Source organism: Penicillium angulare (assembly GCF_028827245.1).
Source record: "Penicillium angulare strain IBT 27051 chromosome Unknown utg000004l_segment0_segment0, whole genome shotgun sequence".
In the NCBI taxonomy this organism is placed as follows: Eukaryota; Fungi; Ascomycota; class Eurotiomycetes; order Eurotiales; family Aspergillaceae; genus Penicillium; species Penicillium angulare.
Genome location: NW_026623163.1, coordinates 2,182,599 through 2,197,414, shown reverse-complemented (window position 1 = coordinate 2,197,414; position 14,816 = coordinate 2,182,599). Strand labels below are relative to the sequence as shown.

The following is a 14,816-nucleotide window of genomic DNA, read 5'->3' as shown; positions in this document are numbered from 1 at the left end:
GATGACTCTATTATGTATAGTGCCTCGAATTATCATTCAATTTCAGACAGGTTTTCCATGTTTTCCCCATTCTTTTCATCATGGAGGCAAACTCAATTTAAAATTCGCTTATCAAAGTTCAAAGGTGTCGTGTTTAACCTTGGAAACTAAATATATACACTATTATGATATTTCCTGATATTCCCTGCAGCATGATCTTGGGTAACATGTACTGTATGAAGGGGAGTACTTATATGATTTTGACCCACTTTCAGCCCATTCAATGTTCGAAATCCCGTAGAGACAAAAGCACCCTTTTCGGTATATACGGACTATGTACATGGGGCCAACCCCGGATCGCCAATGCAATCTATCCACACTCTCGCTTACTGGTGGGGGTACGTGCAGGAGGAGGTTCCAAAAAGGCCAAAAGACCACTTCGAACATCGAATCATGTTGACTGCCCGGGTGGATGTATGCGGGTGCCCAAGGGCAGAAAACAGGCCCGTTTCCCTTTCATTAACTTGAACCACATATCTCCACTTGGATACTGGGATCCAAAACTTGAACCGGTCCCTCATGCTGCGTTCCCCGATCAGGATCAGCCGTGTCTAAGGTGGCACAGCAGGGGGTCAAGCCCAGCCCCTCGCATAACGCTTGATGGCCTCGTACATCTAGGCACACATTGGGCAAATATCAAAATAATTACAAAAGGCTAAGAAACTAAAAAAAGTAAAAGTAAAGTAAAAAGTTAAATGAAAGTAAATAAATCCACTGTATATGCACACCCATGGATATATACTTCCGTCCGAATTGTATTTTATACTGTATCTAGAAAATAGCAACTAGACATCATAAATCACATCCACATCATCTAAGTTCTCATTAACCCCCCCCCCCCGCCCACACATGCCATGCATGAATCATGATCTTCAAACTCAAATCATTCGTCCGCAACATCTTGCAGCTCCTGCGCTAACCGGCGTAAATAAAACCTCGCCATATCAGGCGGGACACCTTCAAACGACCGCAAAATACGCTGCAAATCCCCCCTAGACTTCTCATAAGCATGTAAATCCCGGTTCCCGTAAACATCCCGACCAGATGCATAGCCCTTCGTTAGATTTCGGAAGAAGACGTTGACAGCGACGCTGACCTCGCTTGTTGCCGAGCATGCCGTGTGTAACCATAGGGGCGGGATGAATAGGATCTCCCCCGGTTGCAGGATGGCTTCGTGCGGCGAGGTACCCGGGATGGCTGTGGGGGTGTCCAAGCCAACGGTTTGGAAGATGGTCATTGTGGAACTGGAGGTGCCGGGTGGGATGTGCAGGGACTGGACGTCGTCGGGTGGGAACAGGATTAGGCGTCGTTGGCCGCGGATTTGACAAAGGACATTGGCCATAACCTGGATTGATTACCGGATTAGTTTCCTGATCCATGTTTGATGTTTGGTTTTTCATGTTGATCTTTTTCCATTCTTGTGTTTTTTCCTCTCTCTTTGTTTCTTTTTGTTTTACACCTTGCTAGTTGATTGCTTGGACGTGTCGCTTTCAAACTCAAATAGCAGGGGTTAAGTGGGGAAGAGGCAGGTACTCTGTCCTCTGTATGGTTGTCTTGTATACAGTATGGGAGGGGTCTACTAGTATAGGCTGGGGCAGGGGTTTCTTGATACTGCAGAGCGGAGCAAACAACTTACATCGTAATGGAGCCACATTGTGACTGGGCCGGAGATTCTCAATGGAGAACTATGAGCATTCTCCGAAACTTGAGCCATGTACTCTGGAAGTCTGAAATCTTGTCGTAATGAAGGGAAATCCGTTTCTAAACTTGCCGCTTGCTTGGATGGTGATTCTGCTGAGATCGATCGGAGATACTGGCGGCCACCGGCATGAACCTCGTCGAGAAAGGTACCGAAATCCTTGGTCACATAAGAGAAGTTTTTGGACTGGAAATTCATCGACTCCGATTGGGCCTCGTGGATCACTACCTACTCGGAAAAAGAGTCAGAGAATGGAAAATGCGAGCAATCTAATTTGATGACGGCTGGAATGTCGTGTGATACGGGTAGCTGCCTTACCTTGCGATCTGGACCGACGGAGTTGGTGAGGTATTCTTTTGTCCATAGATCGGTGCAAGGGCCGATATCTGATTTTTCGATGACAACTGGTTTTCCGCCGGCGAGGATTTGTTGGAATTGCGCAGCTGATTCAATTCGAGCCCGAGGGATTTGTACAATTTTCTTTGATTTCTTGTTAACAAGACGACGCGCTTTATTCGCCGATGGAGGCGACGTTGTAGTAGTGGTCGACGGAGCTTCTTTTTTGGGAACCACAAGGGTCCATGAATTGTCGATCGTTGACTCTTGAGGCTGAAGTGTCCATGTACCCTCTGTCCAGAATGTGCCAAACGAAAAACACACTGCACCTCCACCAAGAATGAGGAGTTTATCGGAGTTTATTGTATTAGCAACGTGTCCAGTGAGTAAAGGTCTGGGTCCCGTGAATGCAGGCCCTAGTCCGATTGCAGATATAAGAGTTTCGCTGCATGGTTTCGTCATCTTCGATAATTCCAGAATCTCATCCGTGTCCAAAAGCAAGATTTCCATATTTGCTGGGATCAATTGGCGAGGAATGATACCTCCAGCGAAAACCAAGCCCATGGAAGAGGCATTGGCTGTTGCGCCAAATCTGCTAAGATATGGGAAACAGTGCGGCGAGGACTTCTTCACAGATTGAGTAAGATCTACAAGCTCAACCTGTAAGGATCCATCGTCACAGCGCGAGAGGCTCCACGTCCAAAAGTCCTCCAAAATAGTTCCATTGGATCCAATACCTCCAGATAACACACCGAAACTATCTGTTATTCTGGTAAAGGATGCCCCAAAGCGAGCCTCTGGGTTTGAGCCGACTGTTTTCACTTTTTGCCATCCTTGCTCGTCCTTGTGATTCCAGAGTAACCAGCTGTCCAAAATCGTGTTTTCATTACCTTTGCCTCCGTATACAAGGACTGACCCCTGTTCACCGATCAAAATGTTGGTGGCGTTGTGCCGGAACCTTGGCTCGGGTAAGGGGTGCACTTGCTGCCAGGTATTATCCCGTCGCAGCCAACAGTCATTCAAAGGAGTGGCAGGGGATGTTCTACCGCCAATCAGGATGCATGAGTCTGTAGTATCATCCAGCGAAGTAATGGTGTGACACATTCTAGTGGGGATGTCACGCGACGGAGGAATGCTCTTTGATTCGCCCACATTTTCAGGGGTGTATATATCGGTTGAAGACAGTCGTGTTTGTTCACCTTGGCCTCCATGGTAACTAAGAGACTCGTTGTCTTTGCCACCAGGAACAAGGGCGCCGTATCGCCGTCGGCCACGCTTCTCGACAGGACAGTGAGGCCGCAAGACAAATTTGCTGGAGATGTTGGGTGTTCCCAGATTCTCAGTAGTGTTTAGGATATTTTCTGTTCCCTCAGAAGACTCGGGGTTATTTGAAGCAACCAACAGGAAATAATGAGATGCGAAAAGGGCAAATTCTTCCCATTCATCAAATGCCTCGTACGCATCTAGTCCATTGCGAAGTGAATCCGAGAGAAATGTACTGTCAGACCATAAGTCCCACAGTGTTCTGGCTTTGGCTTGGGGCCATCCGGCATTCCTGAAGCGCTGTTCCTGCTCTGCAAGGGAAGGAAATTCATGAATAGAAAATAACGGTGCGCGCAATTTGTTGAAATGTGTCATCATAGTCTTTGCGAATGGGTGTTCAGGGCCGTCTGGGAAGAATTGCTCAAGGATACAGAATTGAACATCTGTGAAATCGCACCCACGTGTAAGCTAATATGTCCAGGCCATGAAGATAGCCACATGGGGCATAAACTGAACTTACCGTTCGTCAATTTTGAGGCCCACTTGACAACTTCGTTGGCGGATTGAACATCCATATATGTCAAAGAGACCTCAGCGAGGAACAGCACAGAGCAGTCGGTAGATGGGAGAATGCTCTTGTGCAGCACATCGTCTAATTTCTTGATGTTCTTGAGATCACAGCCCACTGCACGGTATCGAGAACTCTTGATCTGGATTGCATCTTCATCGGATCCAAATTCTACATCCCCAAGCACGTTGGTAATCTCCTCGGTCTGGCGAATAGCATTCTTCTTATGAACCATGAGCTTTTCATAGTCAATATCGACGAATACGGCCTGCTCGCTACGCATAGACTTCTGCTCATCGCTGAGGAGCATGAAGGGTAAAGGATCACTACGGCCAGGTCTCAGTATATACGCCTCCATAGTACGATGCACCATCCACTACTCACTATCCACATCCAAGATTCAAAATAAATTTGGGTTTGTCCGTAGGTGCTTTCGCAATAAATTGACGTACTGTCTCCGCCATAGCGTGCATGCGCAGCCAATATCCGCGATTGATGATCGGTGATCGTCTTTGGGGCTTTTTCACGAAATAGCGGAAGAAATGCGGTTGGGGGTAGTAGATCATTTCGACACTGCGCTTCGATGCGATACTGCTATTATTTGTCTGTGCGAAATTTTGGTCAGCAATGTGCACATGAGAAAAACCAAAATATCAATTGATACCCCCATGACCACGTCTGCATCTTTCTCGGCCTTAGTGGCCACGGCCACCGCGGGTCGAGCAGGCGGCGCCATTTTGTAAGAGTGATCGAGGGGAAATTGTTCAATGCGACTGATTATCGATAAGAAGAAAATCGTAGGCGGTGGGGAATCAAGGTGTGGCCCAAGCGCCCTCTGGTGACCTCTCGCTTGTGACGGTCAAGTTCCCTCGAAAGTTCCTCTGCGATCGATCCCCGTTGTTTCAAGCGTCCTCTGCCCTTTCGTTTTATAATATCCACAAGATAGAGGGGCGATGATAGTGTATAATCGGTGACGGGCACCTCCTTGCTTGCCTCGCCTCCATACCGCGTCTCCTTCCAAGCGGGGTCACCGCGCGGCTCTGACAATACTCAAATCTGTCGCTTTTACCTCCATACGTATTCAAAATGGCGATGAACTTCGTGACGTTTAACCAGGACTACAGCTACCTGGCTGTTGGTGAGCTTCCTTTCGATTCCTGGGGCGTATAGGAGCTTGAATCTGAATCTGTTTACTGACGTCAGATAGCCACGCCGAAGGGATTTCGAATATTTACAACAGATCCATTTGCCAAGAGCTATGAGACCAAGGAGGGGAACATTGCAGTGATTGAGATGCTGTTTTCGACTTCGTTAGTGGCTCTCATTCTTTCCCCTCGAAGGTTACAAATCACGAACACCAAGGTTTGTTGCAGCCTGCGCAAAGCTAGCTATTGTTAATTAAGATTTGATCGGAGGCTAATATTTTTATTTTCTCCTTTAGCGCCAATGCACAATATGTGAATTAACGTTTCCAACAACCGTTCTGTCCGTCAAGCTGAACCGCAAACGTCTTGTTATTGTCTTAGAGGATCAAATCTTCCTATATGACATACAGACCATGAAACTTTTGTCCACGATCGATACATCACCGAATCCACATGGTATTATCTCTTAATACTGGCCCAGTACCATATATACACTAACATATTCTACTAGCGCTCTGCGCCCTGGCACCATCTTCGGATAATTGCTATATGGCGTATCCATTACCCCAAAAGGCACCGGCAGCAGCGAAACAGCCAGCTCATGCTCCGCCTGGTACAACACACGTTTCACCATCAACCGGGGATGTACTTATATTTGATGCCGAAAAGCTCGAGGCCATCAACGTGATCGAAGCCCACCGATCTCCATTGGCTTGTATCACTCTGAATAACGACGGGACCTTACTTGCAACTGCATCAGACAAGGGAACCATAATTCGTGTGTTTTCTGTCCCAGACGGCCACAAACTGTATCAGTTCCGACGTGGCTCCATGCCTTCACACATTTATAGCATGTCTTTCAACATCACGTCTACTCTTCTATGCGTCTCTTCGTCTACTGAAACCATTCACTTGTTCAAACTTACCCAACAAGGGTCGTCATCAGATGCTTCATCCTCTCACTCGCCTATCGGTCGTAACCTGAGCCTTGGAAGCTCAATTGGAAGTGGGCAAGATGATGATGAATCTGAAAATGCCTCTGGCCCGTCATTCCGAAAGCACAACGGTACCCTGATGGGGATTCTTCGCCGAACATCTCAAAACGTCGGAGGAGTTGTCGCCGCTCGCGTGGGCGGGTATCTTCCCAAGGGCGTCAGTGAGATGTGGGAACCTGCACGAGATTTTGCATGGTTCAAATTGCCACGATCGCAAGGTTCAAGCGGAGCCGGCAATACAGGCCCTCTTCGAAGTGTGGTTGCAATGAGTAGCAATACGCCTCAGGTCATGGTAGTGACTAGTGATGGGAACTTTTACGTTTTCAATATCGACTTGTCAAAGGGTGGTGAAGGTACCCTTACCAAGCAATACTCGTGAGTTTTAGCAACGTTATTTTCGTCCTTCATGGCCATTCTCTAACATTAACGTAGGGTTGTCGACTCGAATGACAGGCTGGGCACGGTGGATTATTGAAAGAGCTTCCTCCAAGTATATATCAACCAAGAAACCTCTGCTGCCGCTCACGGTCTATGACCAATTGGTGTATAGTGCCATGGAGAGTGAATTGCCGTTATCGGGAGCAGAGGTTTCTTTATGGATACATACTAGGCCAATGCTCTTTTAATAAACATTTCTCCCAGGTCTTTGTGAGTGCAACGATTCCTTTTTCGGTGCGGCGTTGATATTCCTAGTTCCCCTATGGATCCAGGATCCTCATGGATGGCTCTCTACTCTTCATTTTCGGTTAAATATCCCCCTCGTTTCCAGCGCTAGCGGTCCCATTCATTTTTGGCTTCAGCATACTTTGAACCCCATCCTATCCGCTTTTAGTTATCAGCAGGTTGCACATTTTGTTACTGATTCTACCTCGATATCCATTCTCAATCAACTTTACAAACATGAACAACCCGATGACGTTGGAGGTTTCACCGTACACTTATTTAGAGCGCGGTGCTAGCATTGACCATATAGCTAGGTTCCTTTTCTTCTAAAATGCCAAAACTGCATCTTGCAGTGGCTGAAACCCTCTCCAATATTTCAGCCCCTTCTCTTTGTAGCTCTGTAGTTCATTTCCCAAATCGGTGTTTGCGTGAGCACGCTATAGGACCAGTGGGTCTTGGGTCCAGTCCAATTGAAATCCATTCAAATGTCAATTTGCGACCGTCTGAAGAAGTCATAGCTTATGACGAACTTGACAGTGAATTTATCGCTTGATGAATGATTTTCCGTTACCAGCGCACATTGATACATATTCTACTAGCCTGACTTTCGAATAATCCAAGCTCAATGTCCTCGACTTCCAATGGCTCGGCATAATAGTATGCCAAACTTGAACATAGGCGCCTCGAATTCGCTTATATTTGAATTAACGCCCAAATGCTTGGTACACTTGAACAATGAGCTATGTAATAGGCCAAATGAGTTGTCCACGGCTACCTCCGGTCAAATTCCTGAAAAGTTCATGAAGGGAGATGTCACGGTATTCTATGTCTGTTTATCTGTATATGCTATATATGCTGTTGTATGTGTATACTATGTCGCTGTCTATGTATATGTCCAAAGTTTTCCCACCAATGCATATGTGCGTTATGTAAATTTGTACAGTAATTCAATCAATAATTCCAAGGTTTAACCTCGAAACTTTCGCTCAACCCTAAGCCCAATGGCCAGGAGGCCGGTCCCGGGCGATAGATAAGAACGGGCACAAGCGAATCACGGCAGCCTCCGCGTCTCAGTCCAAAGTGGGTCCACAAAGTAGACTAAGCCATGTGCAATGGACGCAGCCAATGGACCAACCTACGTAAGATTAGCAACTGATAAGAGCTTCAAATGCTGAAATAGCGAATGACAAAAGGCTAATTTCGGCGCCGAGATGTCGTTGAGGCTTACCCAGTGGACCCAATGATAAGTGGGAAACTCTGACGCCACATAGGCTCCGAAGCACCGTGCCGGGTTTAGGCCTGCATGAGTGTTATTTAAGGGGTCCTAGAAAGTACTTTTGGCTTTCTCCTTGTTTTGCTTTTTCCTCTTCAACTCTCTCCTTCAATTTGTTCTTGTTTCATCCCCTGGTTTTTGTTTGCACTTACTGGCTCCAATATATCCTTCACGGGTGAAAGCGGTTGCCCAGCAAACCACTCCAAGTGCAATACCAACAAACCATGGGCCAACAGCAGGTCCAAATACCTTTGCCTGTCGTGGATCAAGGGCGACGCCGAAGGCAAGGAAAATCAGAACCAGACACGCCATGAACTCAATGACCAAGCCATCCTTGGCTGGCACAAAGTTGGTATCAATGTGGCATCCTCCTACGGTGAAATCCCGATTGCCGTAGGCTGTGTTAAGTGCCAAACCCGCAAGAGCACCGCCCAGCGTCTGCCCAGCGAGGTATAAAATCGTACGCGGGAAAGAGATAATGCGGGCAAAGAAACACGCCAGCGTGATAGTCGGACTAATATGGCCTCCACTTGATGCACCAAAGGTATAGATCAGCAGCGGAGTCAAGAGGAGATTGGTAATGCCTCCGAATAGCGGGGAGAAGAAGGTGACAGTGGCATAGATGCCTGCTCCAGCCGTGGGGTAACTGGTAGCCGCGAGAGGATGCGTAGTGACCCAACAAGAGATAAAGACGTTCATCAAGCTTGCTATAGAAGACCAGAAAAAAATTGCGTTAGCCAAGCACACAAGTCCAATTTGGGACGATTCTTCCACAGGAAGTAGGCGGGTCCTTACCAACGCATTCCAGCATAGCAAATTTCCATAGATCTGGACTATAGAAGCCCTTTAGATCGAAGATCTCGGCGAACGTCATGCATGGAGCCGCATCGGGCACCTTTTCCAGCAAGGCCACATTCTTAGGATCATTTCGGTCCAGCACAAAATCCTGGTTTCCACCTAATCGGCCAGCGAAAGACGAGATAGCCGGCTCTAGATGCGGATGATCGACCTCCTCCTTCTCAGATTGGGGTAGATATTCTACAACCATGGCGATTGAGTTTCAGGGGCACAGGCACTAACCGGCCCCACAATTTTTCTTTCACAAAAATAATGAACCCTCGCTTACGAGGGTCCGCCACCCATATGGAACAGATCACCCATATGGAACATTTTTGCTAAATCGTACTACAACTACTATTTACCACACCACCATATAGTTAATTAATTAACTAAAAATAATAAACAAATCAATCAGCCATTTTAATATTAGAATACAAAATCAAGTTAATTTCCCCGGCGTTTTTTGGCTCTTCCATGCTTCCTAATTTCAACCAATATCTTCTTCCACTTCCGCTTCGTCTTTTCTTGATCGGCTTTTTCAGTCAATTTATATTCTTTTAGCTTCATTTCTTTGATCTGGCTTGAATTGATAATACCAGTGATTTGCGTATAACGGCGAGAAGCATCATATCTAGCGTGACGTGCTCCCATAATAGCTTGTGTAGAATCGAATTCCCGTTGCAGTTGGACAGCCAACATTGCCTGAGTCTCAGCACCCTTTACAAGCTTTGCTAGCCCTTCTTTAAAACGTTGAGTAGTAGGATCATATTGATTAATACGATCGCTAATTCTTCGAACTCTCTCAGCGGTTTTTGGGGTGCTAAACTCAGTATTTTGTGAGTTAACTGATGGTGTATCTTCCCGGGATATATTATCATAATATGGATCGTACGAATCCAATTCATCGGTAATAAGCTTAGAATTAATTGGCCAAAGGCCAGTTAATCTAAACCCAAGCTTGATTGTATGTGGCCGGAAGGTTTTGCGTCTGATTTCACTGATTGAATGTAGGAATTCATCCTTTGAAAATTTACGGCATCCAGTCATTGTAGCCGCCTCAACTGCCTCACTATGCCAGTGTTTATATACACTAAACACTCCAACATCGAGAGGTTGTAGTATATGGCTAGTATGTGAGAGTAAGAAGAATAGAATGATATCATTCTTCTCACAAAATTCAACAAATTGACGCGTTAAATGTGATCCAAAACGATCGCATAAAACTAGCCTCTTTTTCCCAATGGTACGAGAAATTGTCCATTTATGAAACAGCTGAATCCATTGATATGCTAATGTATCATTGATATAGCCAGTATCAGTTATAGCAAGATGCTCGTCGTCTTCAATTTTATCAAACCAACGTAGTAATGCTTGTTTAGCGCTTAGAATAATCAGCGGTGGGCATGTAAAGCCATCAGCCGAAACAGCCTCTAAAACAGTGACAGACTCGCGATTGGTAACTGAGCCATTAAATAGCTTCTTTTTTGGATGTCTTGTGATAATAAATTGATCGCGACCGACGCCAATTTGGAAGCCAGTTTCGTCAAAATTGTAGATATCTTGTTGACAGATGCCATATTTAGCCACTATACGTTGATAGTCTTGAAACCATCTCTCTATAACGGATTTATCCAGTGCAGTAGCTCTTTCAACATCAAGAGCTCGCCGACGTCGTATATAGTACTCAGGATACCGTTTAAGAAAACGCTTTAGCCAATGGTCGCCAATTTGTGGGGGATCTGTGGTGGTGTCGGTATGATCTTCTTCCAGAATTGAATCGGCAGCAATAGCAATTTGACGGCGATTTATTGATGCTCCGACCGCATCAAAATAATCAATATATTCACATAAAGCCTTCTCCTGTGCAATACTAAGCTTCCGGCCATTAGGTTGTCGTTGGAAAAGCGATTTTCCACCTTGCCAGCGCCGACGAAGACGGCCTTCAGGAACCGCGAATTCTCGCGCAGTCTTCCTAATATTAGGCTTAGATTGCTCAGAGAGAGACTCTATTGCCAGCTGAATCTGGTTCTCTATATCTTTATTGGTTTTAGGCATTGTTGGTGGTGTGGTAGATGATAATAGTGGTTGTGGTAAGATTTAGAAAAAATGTTCCATATGGGTGATCTGTTCCATATGGGTGGCGGACCCTCGTAAGCGAGGGTTCATTATTTTTGTGAAAGAAAAATTGTGGGGCCGGTTATTAGGCAAGAATGAGACAATCTTGGCCTTCCTGCAGGGTCTGTTGCACCGCCGAAACGTAACATCGTAGGCTGTGATTGGCTGAGAGATGGTCAGTCAGCCGGGCAGAGATTTCCGTTTTGTGATTTTATGTAATCACATCGAGAGTTATGTAATTTTCTCGACGCTCACTGGCTCATCGTTCGCCGCGTCCGCCGAGGAGGCCGATTGATCCACTACGGCCATGTTGATGCCCAATCATGGTCTATGATTAAGGACCGTGATGGCCGACATTCTTCATGTCTACCCCATACTTCTTGAAATAAGGTAATTGTCAATCCTTAATTTCATTTATTTTATTCTTTTTTTTTGTTCGAAATGAAAAATACAATTTAAGAGATCTCTAAACGCCGCATTGAGGCTCAAATAAACTTGCGCCCAACCCGTATCTGCCATCTCTATTATGACGCCGAGTCAGTGCCGGACAGAGCACCATGTACACATCAAATTATCTTTAATAGGTAGGCACCCCGGAAACATGCTACGACCTCAACCTTGGATGAAATATATGTAGCTCCACTCTCTTGTACCTGCCATATGAGTACGTCGTAACGGCTGGTGATTCATAATGCTTACGTAGCGTGGGGGAGACCTCCAAGATTAACCATTAGTCAAGCAAATACCGTCGGGGTAGAATCAGGTCCGCTTCAGCAGAGAATCTCCAAAGATTGCCCAGGCAGTACGGTAAATAGATTTTGACGTCTCCGTTAAAGGGGTCGTAGATTTTACCTATACAAGCTTGCCAATGTTCCACGTATTTGTGTGCATTAAACAAGTTGGACTTTGGAGCCTATATAGTAGGTGATATATCATTTGCTTCTTGAAGCTTGTGAAGATGACAACCGTTCAATATGGAGAGACATTCAAAAGGATGGAGATATTGCAGTATTATTGCAAGCCTGACTAATATCTACCTTTTTTTTTCGAAGGCATTTTATACTTGAAAAGAAACAAGAGGTCACCACGTGTCAGCCACGTGACGGCATTGAGAGCTATGGAGGCCTGAGGCACCATGAAATATCTCAACGCACACGTTGAGCCGGGCAACAATATAATTGACCGAAGATCACAACTGGAATAAAGTGCGCTATAGGCTCAAAGTGCTCATGCCATTGACTTGTACTATATACGTCTAATACGCGAAAGCTCATAGCGAAGATAAGACAGAGTCACCAGAATTTAATCGAAACAAGAATTCAAGAACTCATCATCAATGAGCTCAAGATGAGCCAACGGGATCGAAAAGTCGGTACTATGAGACCAGAAAGACGCGGGAAAGAAGCGCCCCCAAAGTTACATGCGCTGCAAGCGGGCATCAAAGAATTCTTAGACTCGCCAGAATCACAAGCTCTCCTTGCAAGTCTTGACATAAACACCGAAACACTAAAAGATGCTCTGCCCAAACGATTTACGATATACGAGCCTCTCGCACTTCTTCCAGCGAATGTCTTCAGCGCACCCCCAGAATGGGGCACATTTAATGCGGCGTTATCATCACAGCAACGAGAATCATTGTATGCATCGATGGCCAAAAGTTTCAAGCGACTAAGCGCCACGCACATTGCAATGAACGCTCCTATTACTTTGACGAACAATAAAGGGAGTGAGAATCGCATGCGCAGTCCCGCGGGCCTTATTCCCCTCTATGGTGACTTTCAGGTTCCAAACTCAGCCTCAAATCTGGGCGACGAGCATGCGCAGCCGAGTGCTGAAGATCTCAAAGCTGCTTTTTGGGTACGAACAATACAAAATCATGGCATAGTTCAAATATGGGCACCATTATACACAATGTTCTCACGAGGAAATGTCTCGGAAAAGGCACGTATCCTAGGGCAAGGTCCGTTCGAAGGCAAGTTCCAGGGACTGGACAAGTCTTCTTTGCAGGGTCAATTATTGGCGGATATAAGTGTCGTTGATATGTATGCTGGGATTGGTTATTTCGTTTTTTCTTATCTAAAGAGAGGCGTCAAGCGTGTGTGGGGATGGGAGCTGAATGGCTGGTCAGTGGAGGGTTTACGGCGAGGATGTGAAGCAAATAAATGGGGTTGCAGGGTTGTTCGAATTTTGGAAAATGGTCAACTGGAGACATCAGTCGAAGATTTAGTGGATACCCTTACGGACTCTGATAGGGCCGTGGTGTTCCATGGAGACAACCGCTTTGCAGCGGATATTCTGGGAGAAATTCAATATAGAATGCAAAACTCGGAGACGTGGCGACCAGTTCGACATGTTAATTTGGGGCTTCTTCCATCGTCTCAGCCATCTTGGGATAATGCGTGTCGAGTGCTTGACTCGCAACAGGGAGGTTGGCTGCACGTACATGAAAACGTTGCTGTGCAAGAGATCGAAGAAAAAAAGGAGGCGATAATGGCTGAGCTGGGAGATCTCCGAAGTAACGCTCACCATCAAAACAGCACCCTGGAAAATCCTCGTGTGGAATGCTGCCATGTGGAACGTGTGAAGACATATGCCCCTGGGGTTATGCACTGCGTATTCGATATTGCTTTGTCATGAGTATCGGGTACAATTGAACTTTCCGCTTTCCGATGATATGTCTAGGTGACACATACTTCGCAATAACAACTTATACTTGAGTTTGAAATATAAAGCAATGACTTAATTCAATATAATGAGGATCAGCTGAAGCCCCATACCACGAACCATGGGGCTCCCAAGGTCTTATGTAGGGCAGTTCATGATGTGATATCGTTGAATTTTGCAGGAAACTGTCCAATTTCAAATAGCCAAAAGAAAGATATAAAAGCCTTTAATAAATCTCTTCCATATTTGAGAGAACATTGGAAGAAAGTATCCATAAACACAGAGTAGAAGCCAAATCAATTAAATCCGAAGGCATTATTGGTGGGTTCAAAGAATGTTTTTAGAATTTAGTGTACAGCCGTCAAGCCTACCAGTATATTAGCTGATATAACTGGAGGAACAAGATGTAAGACCTACCAATAAAATACATGCAATCAAAAGCAAATATGTTCTGTTCATTCATATATACATCAAATAAAAGCAATCAAATCAATCGAGATGTCTAATTGCGCCGAAATTTCGAGGGAATATTGCTCACAACAACTGCCATTTGCTCCAATTGGTCGAGGCGCATCTGAGCACGCTCCAATTCATCATGCTGGCGAAAATGCTCGATGTCTTCCGGATGGTTCAACTCTTCCTCCGTAGCATCATCGCCGTGATATTTCTCGAAGTGATGAATCTCGTACTCGTACTCAATGTCACCGTGGTGTCCGGGGCCGAATCCAAGATCGGGTAACCGAGTGCCAGCGGCAATTCCTTTCAACCAATTATCCCGGGTAATGAAACCGGTGTTTTCAGTATCAAACAGGTTGAAAACCTGTCGAACAGCATCTGACTTTTGGCCTTCGCTTTTTCCTTGGTTGGTCTCGTCGTCGATGCCGTATGTCTTGCGCACCTCGTCGGTAGTCCACGAGCCGGAGGAATCGTAATCGTGCAGTGTAAAAAAGGAAGAAGCGTCAAAGCCTTCGATATGATGCTCCTCTGCACGACAAGTTAGCGATTGTAAGGCCAGCATTGTTGTGGTTGAATCTACTAACCCATCATGTGTCTCGTGGCCCAATCGTCCGACGGAGGTTGGTCACTTGAGTGTGAGCCATGAGCGCTTACGAGGCCGCTTCCCAGAGCGAGCACCCCAGCAAAAACAAAAATTAAACGGATAACCATGATATAAAGAATAACAATATAAGAAAGAAAGAACACGGGGCGTTTCAAG

At 45.7% G+C, this 14,816-nt stretch overlaps 6 protein-coding genes across 6 annotated transcripts; 2 read left to right on the top strand and 4 right to left on the bottom strand.

The window, feature by feature from the left end:
- Window positions 1-922: 922 nt before the first annotated feature.
- On the bottom strand, window positions 923-4,641 carry N7478_004764 (tRNA methyltransferase PPM2; the record flags this gene model as incomplete). Its single annotated transcript, XM_056920978.1, has 6 exons — window positions 923-1,384; window positions 1,676-1,966; window positions 2,057-3,780; window positions 3,858-4,231; window positions 4,290-4,510; window positions 4,570-4,641. The coding sequence occupies 6 exons, from the start codon at window positions 4,639-4,641 to the stop codon at window positions 923-925; spliced, it is 3,144 nt and encodes a 1,047-aa protein (XP_056779015.1).
- A 350-nt stretch (window positions 4,642-4,991) lies between these two features.
- N7478_004763 (phosphoinositide binding protein ATG18) lies at window positions 4,992-6,520 on the top strand (the record flags this gene model as incomplete). The annotated part of the gene is made up of 5 exons (XM_056920977.1): window positions 4,992-5,043; window positions 5,113-5,267; window positions 5,347-5,506; window positions 5,562-6,420; window positions 6,478-6,520. 5 exons carry the CDS (start codon window positions 4,992-4,994, stop codon window positions 6,518-6,520), a joined length of 1,269 nt encoding a protein of 422 aa, XP_056779014.1.
- A 1,239-nt stretch (window positions 6,521-7,759) lies between these two features.
- On the bottom strand, window positions 7,760-9,029 carry N7478_004762 (uncharacterized protein; the record flags this gene model as incomplete). The annotated part of the gene is made up of 4 exons (XM_056920976.1): window positions 7,760-7,843; window positions 7,937-8,007; window positions 8,134-8,688; window positions 8,777-9,029. The coding sequence occupies 4 exons, from the start codon at window positions 9,027-9,029 to the stop codon at window positions 7,760-7,762; spliced, it is 963 nt and encodes a 320-aa protein (XP_056779013.1).
- Window positions 9,030-9,265: 236 nt separating this feature from the next.
- N7478_004761 (transposase) lies at window positions 9,266-10,876 on the bottom strand (the record flags this gene model as incomplete). The annotated part of the gene is made up of 1 exon (XM_056920975.1): window positions 9,266-10,876. The coding sequence occupies one exon, from the start codon at window positions 10,874-10,876 to the stop codon at window positions 9,266-9,268; it is 1,611 nt and encodes a 536-aa protein (XP_056779012.1).
- A 1,407-nt stretch (window positions 10,877-12,283) lies between these two features.
- N7478_004760 (tRNA(Phe) (4-demethylwyosine(37)-C(7)) aminocarboxypropyltransferase) lies at window positions 12,284-13,573 on the top strand (the record flags this gene model as incomplete). Its single annotated transcript, XM_056920974.1, has 1 exon — window positions 12,284-13,573. The coding sequence occupies one exon, from the start codon at window positions 12,284-12,286 to the stop codon at window positions 13,571-13,573; it is 1,290 nt and encodes a 429-aa protein (XP_056779011.1).
- Window positions 13,574-14,102: 529 nt separating this feature from the next.
- On the bottom strand, window positions 14,103-14,647 carry N7478_004759 (nucleobindin SSP120; the record flags this gene model as incomplete). Its single annotated transcript, XM_056920973.1, has 2 exons — window positions 14,103-14,584; window positions 14,641-14,647. The coding sequence occupies 2 exons, from the start codon at window positions 14,645-14,647 to the stop codon at window positions 14,103-14,105; spliced, it is 489 nt and encodes a 162-aa protein (XP_056779010.1).
- Window positions 14,648-14,816: the final 169 nt, after the last annotated feature.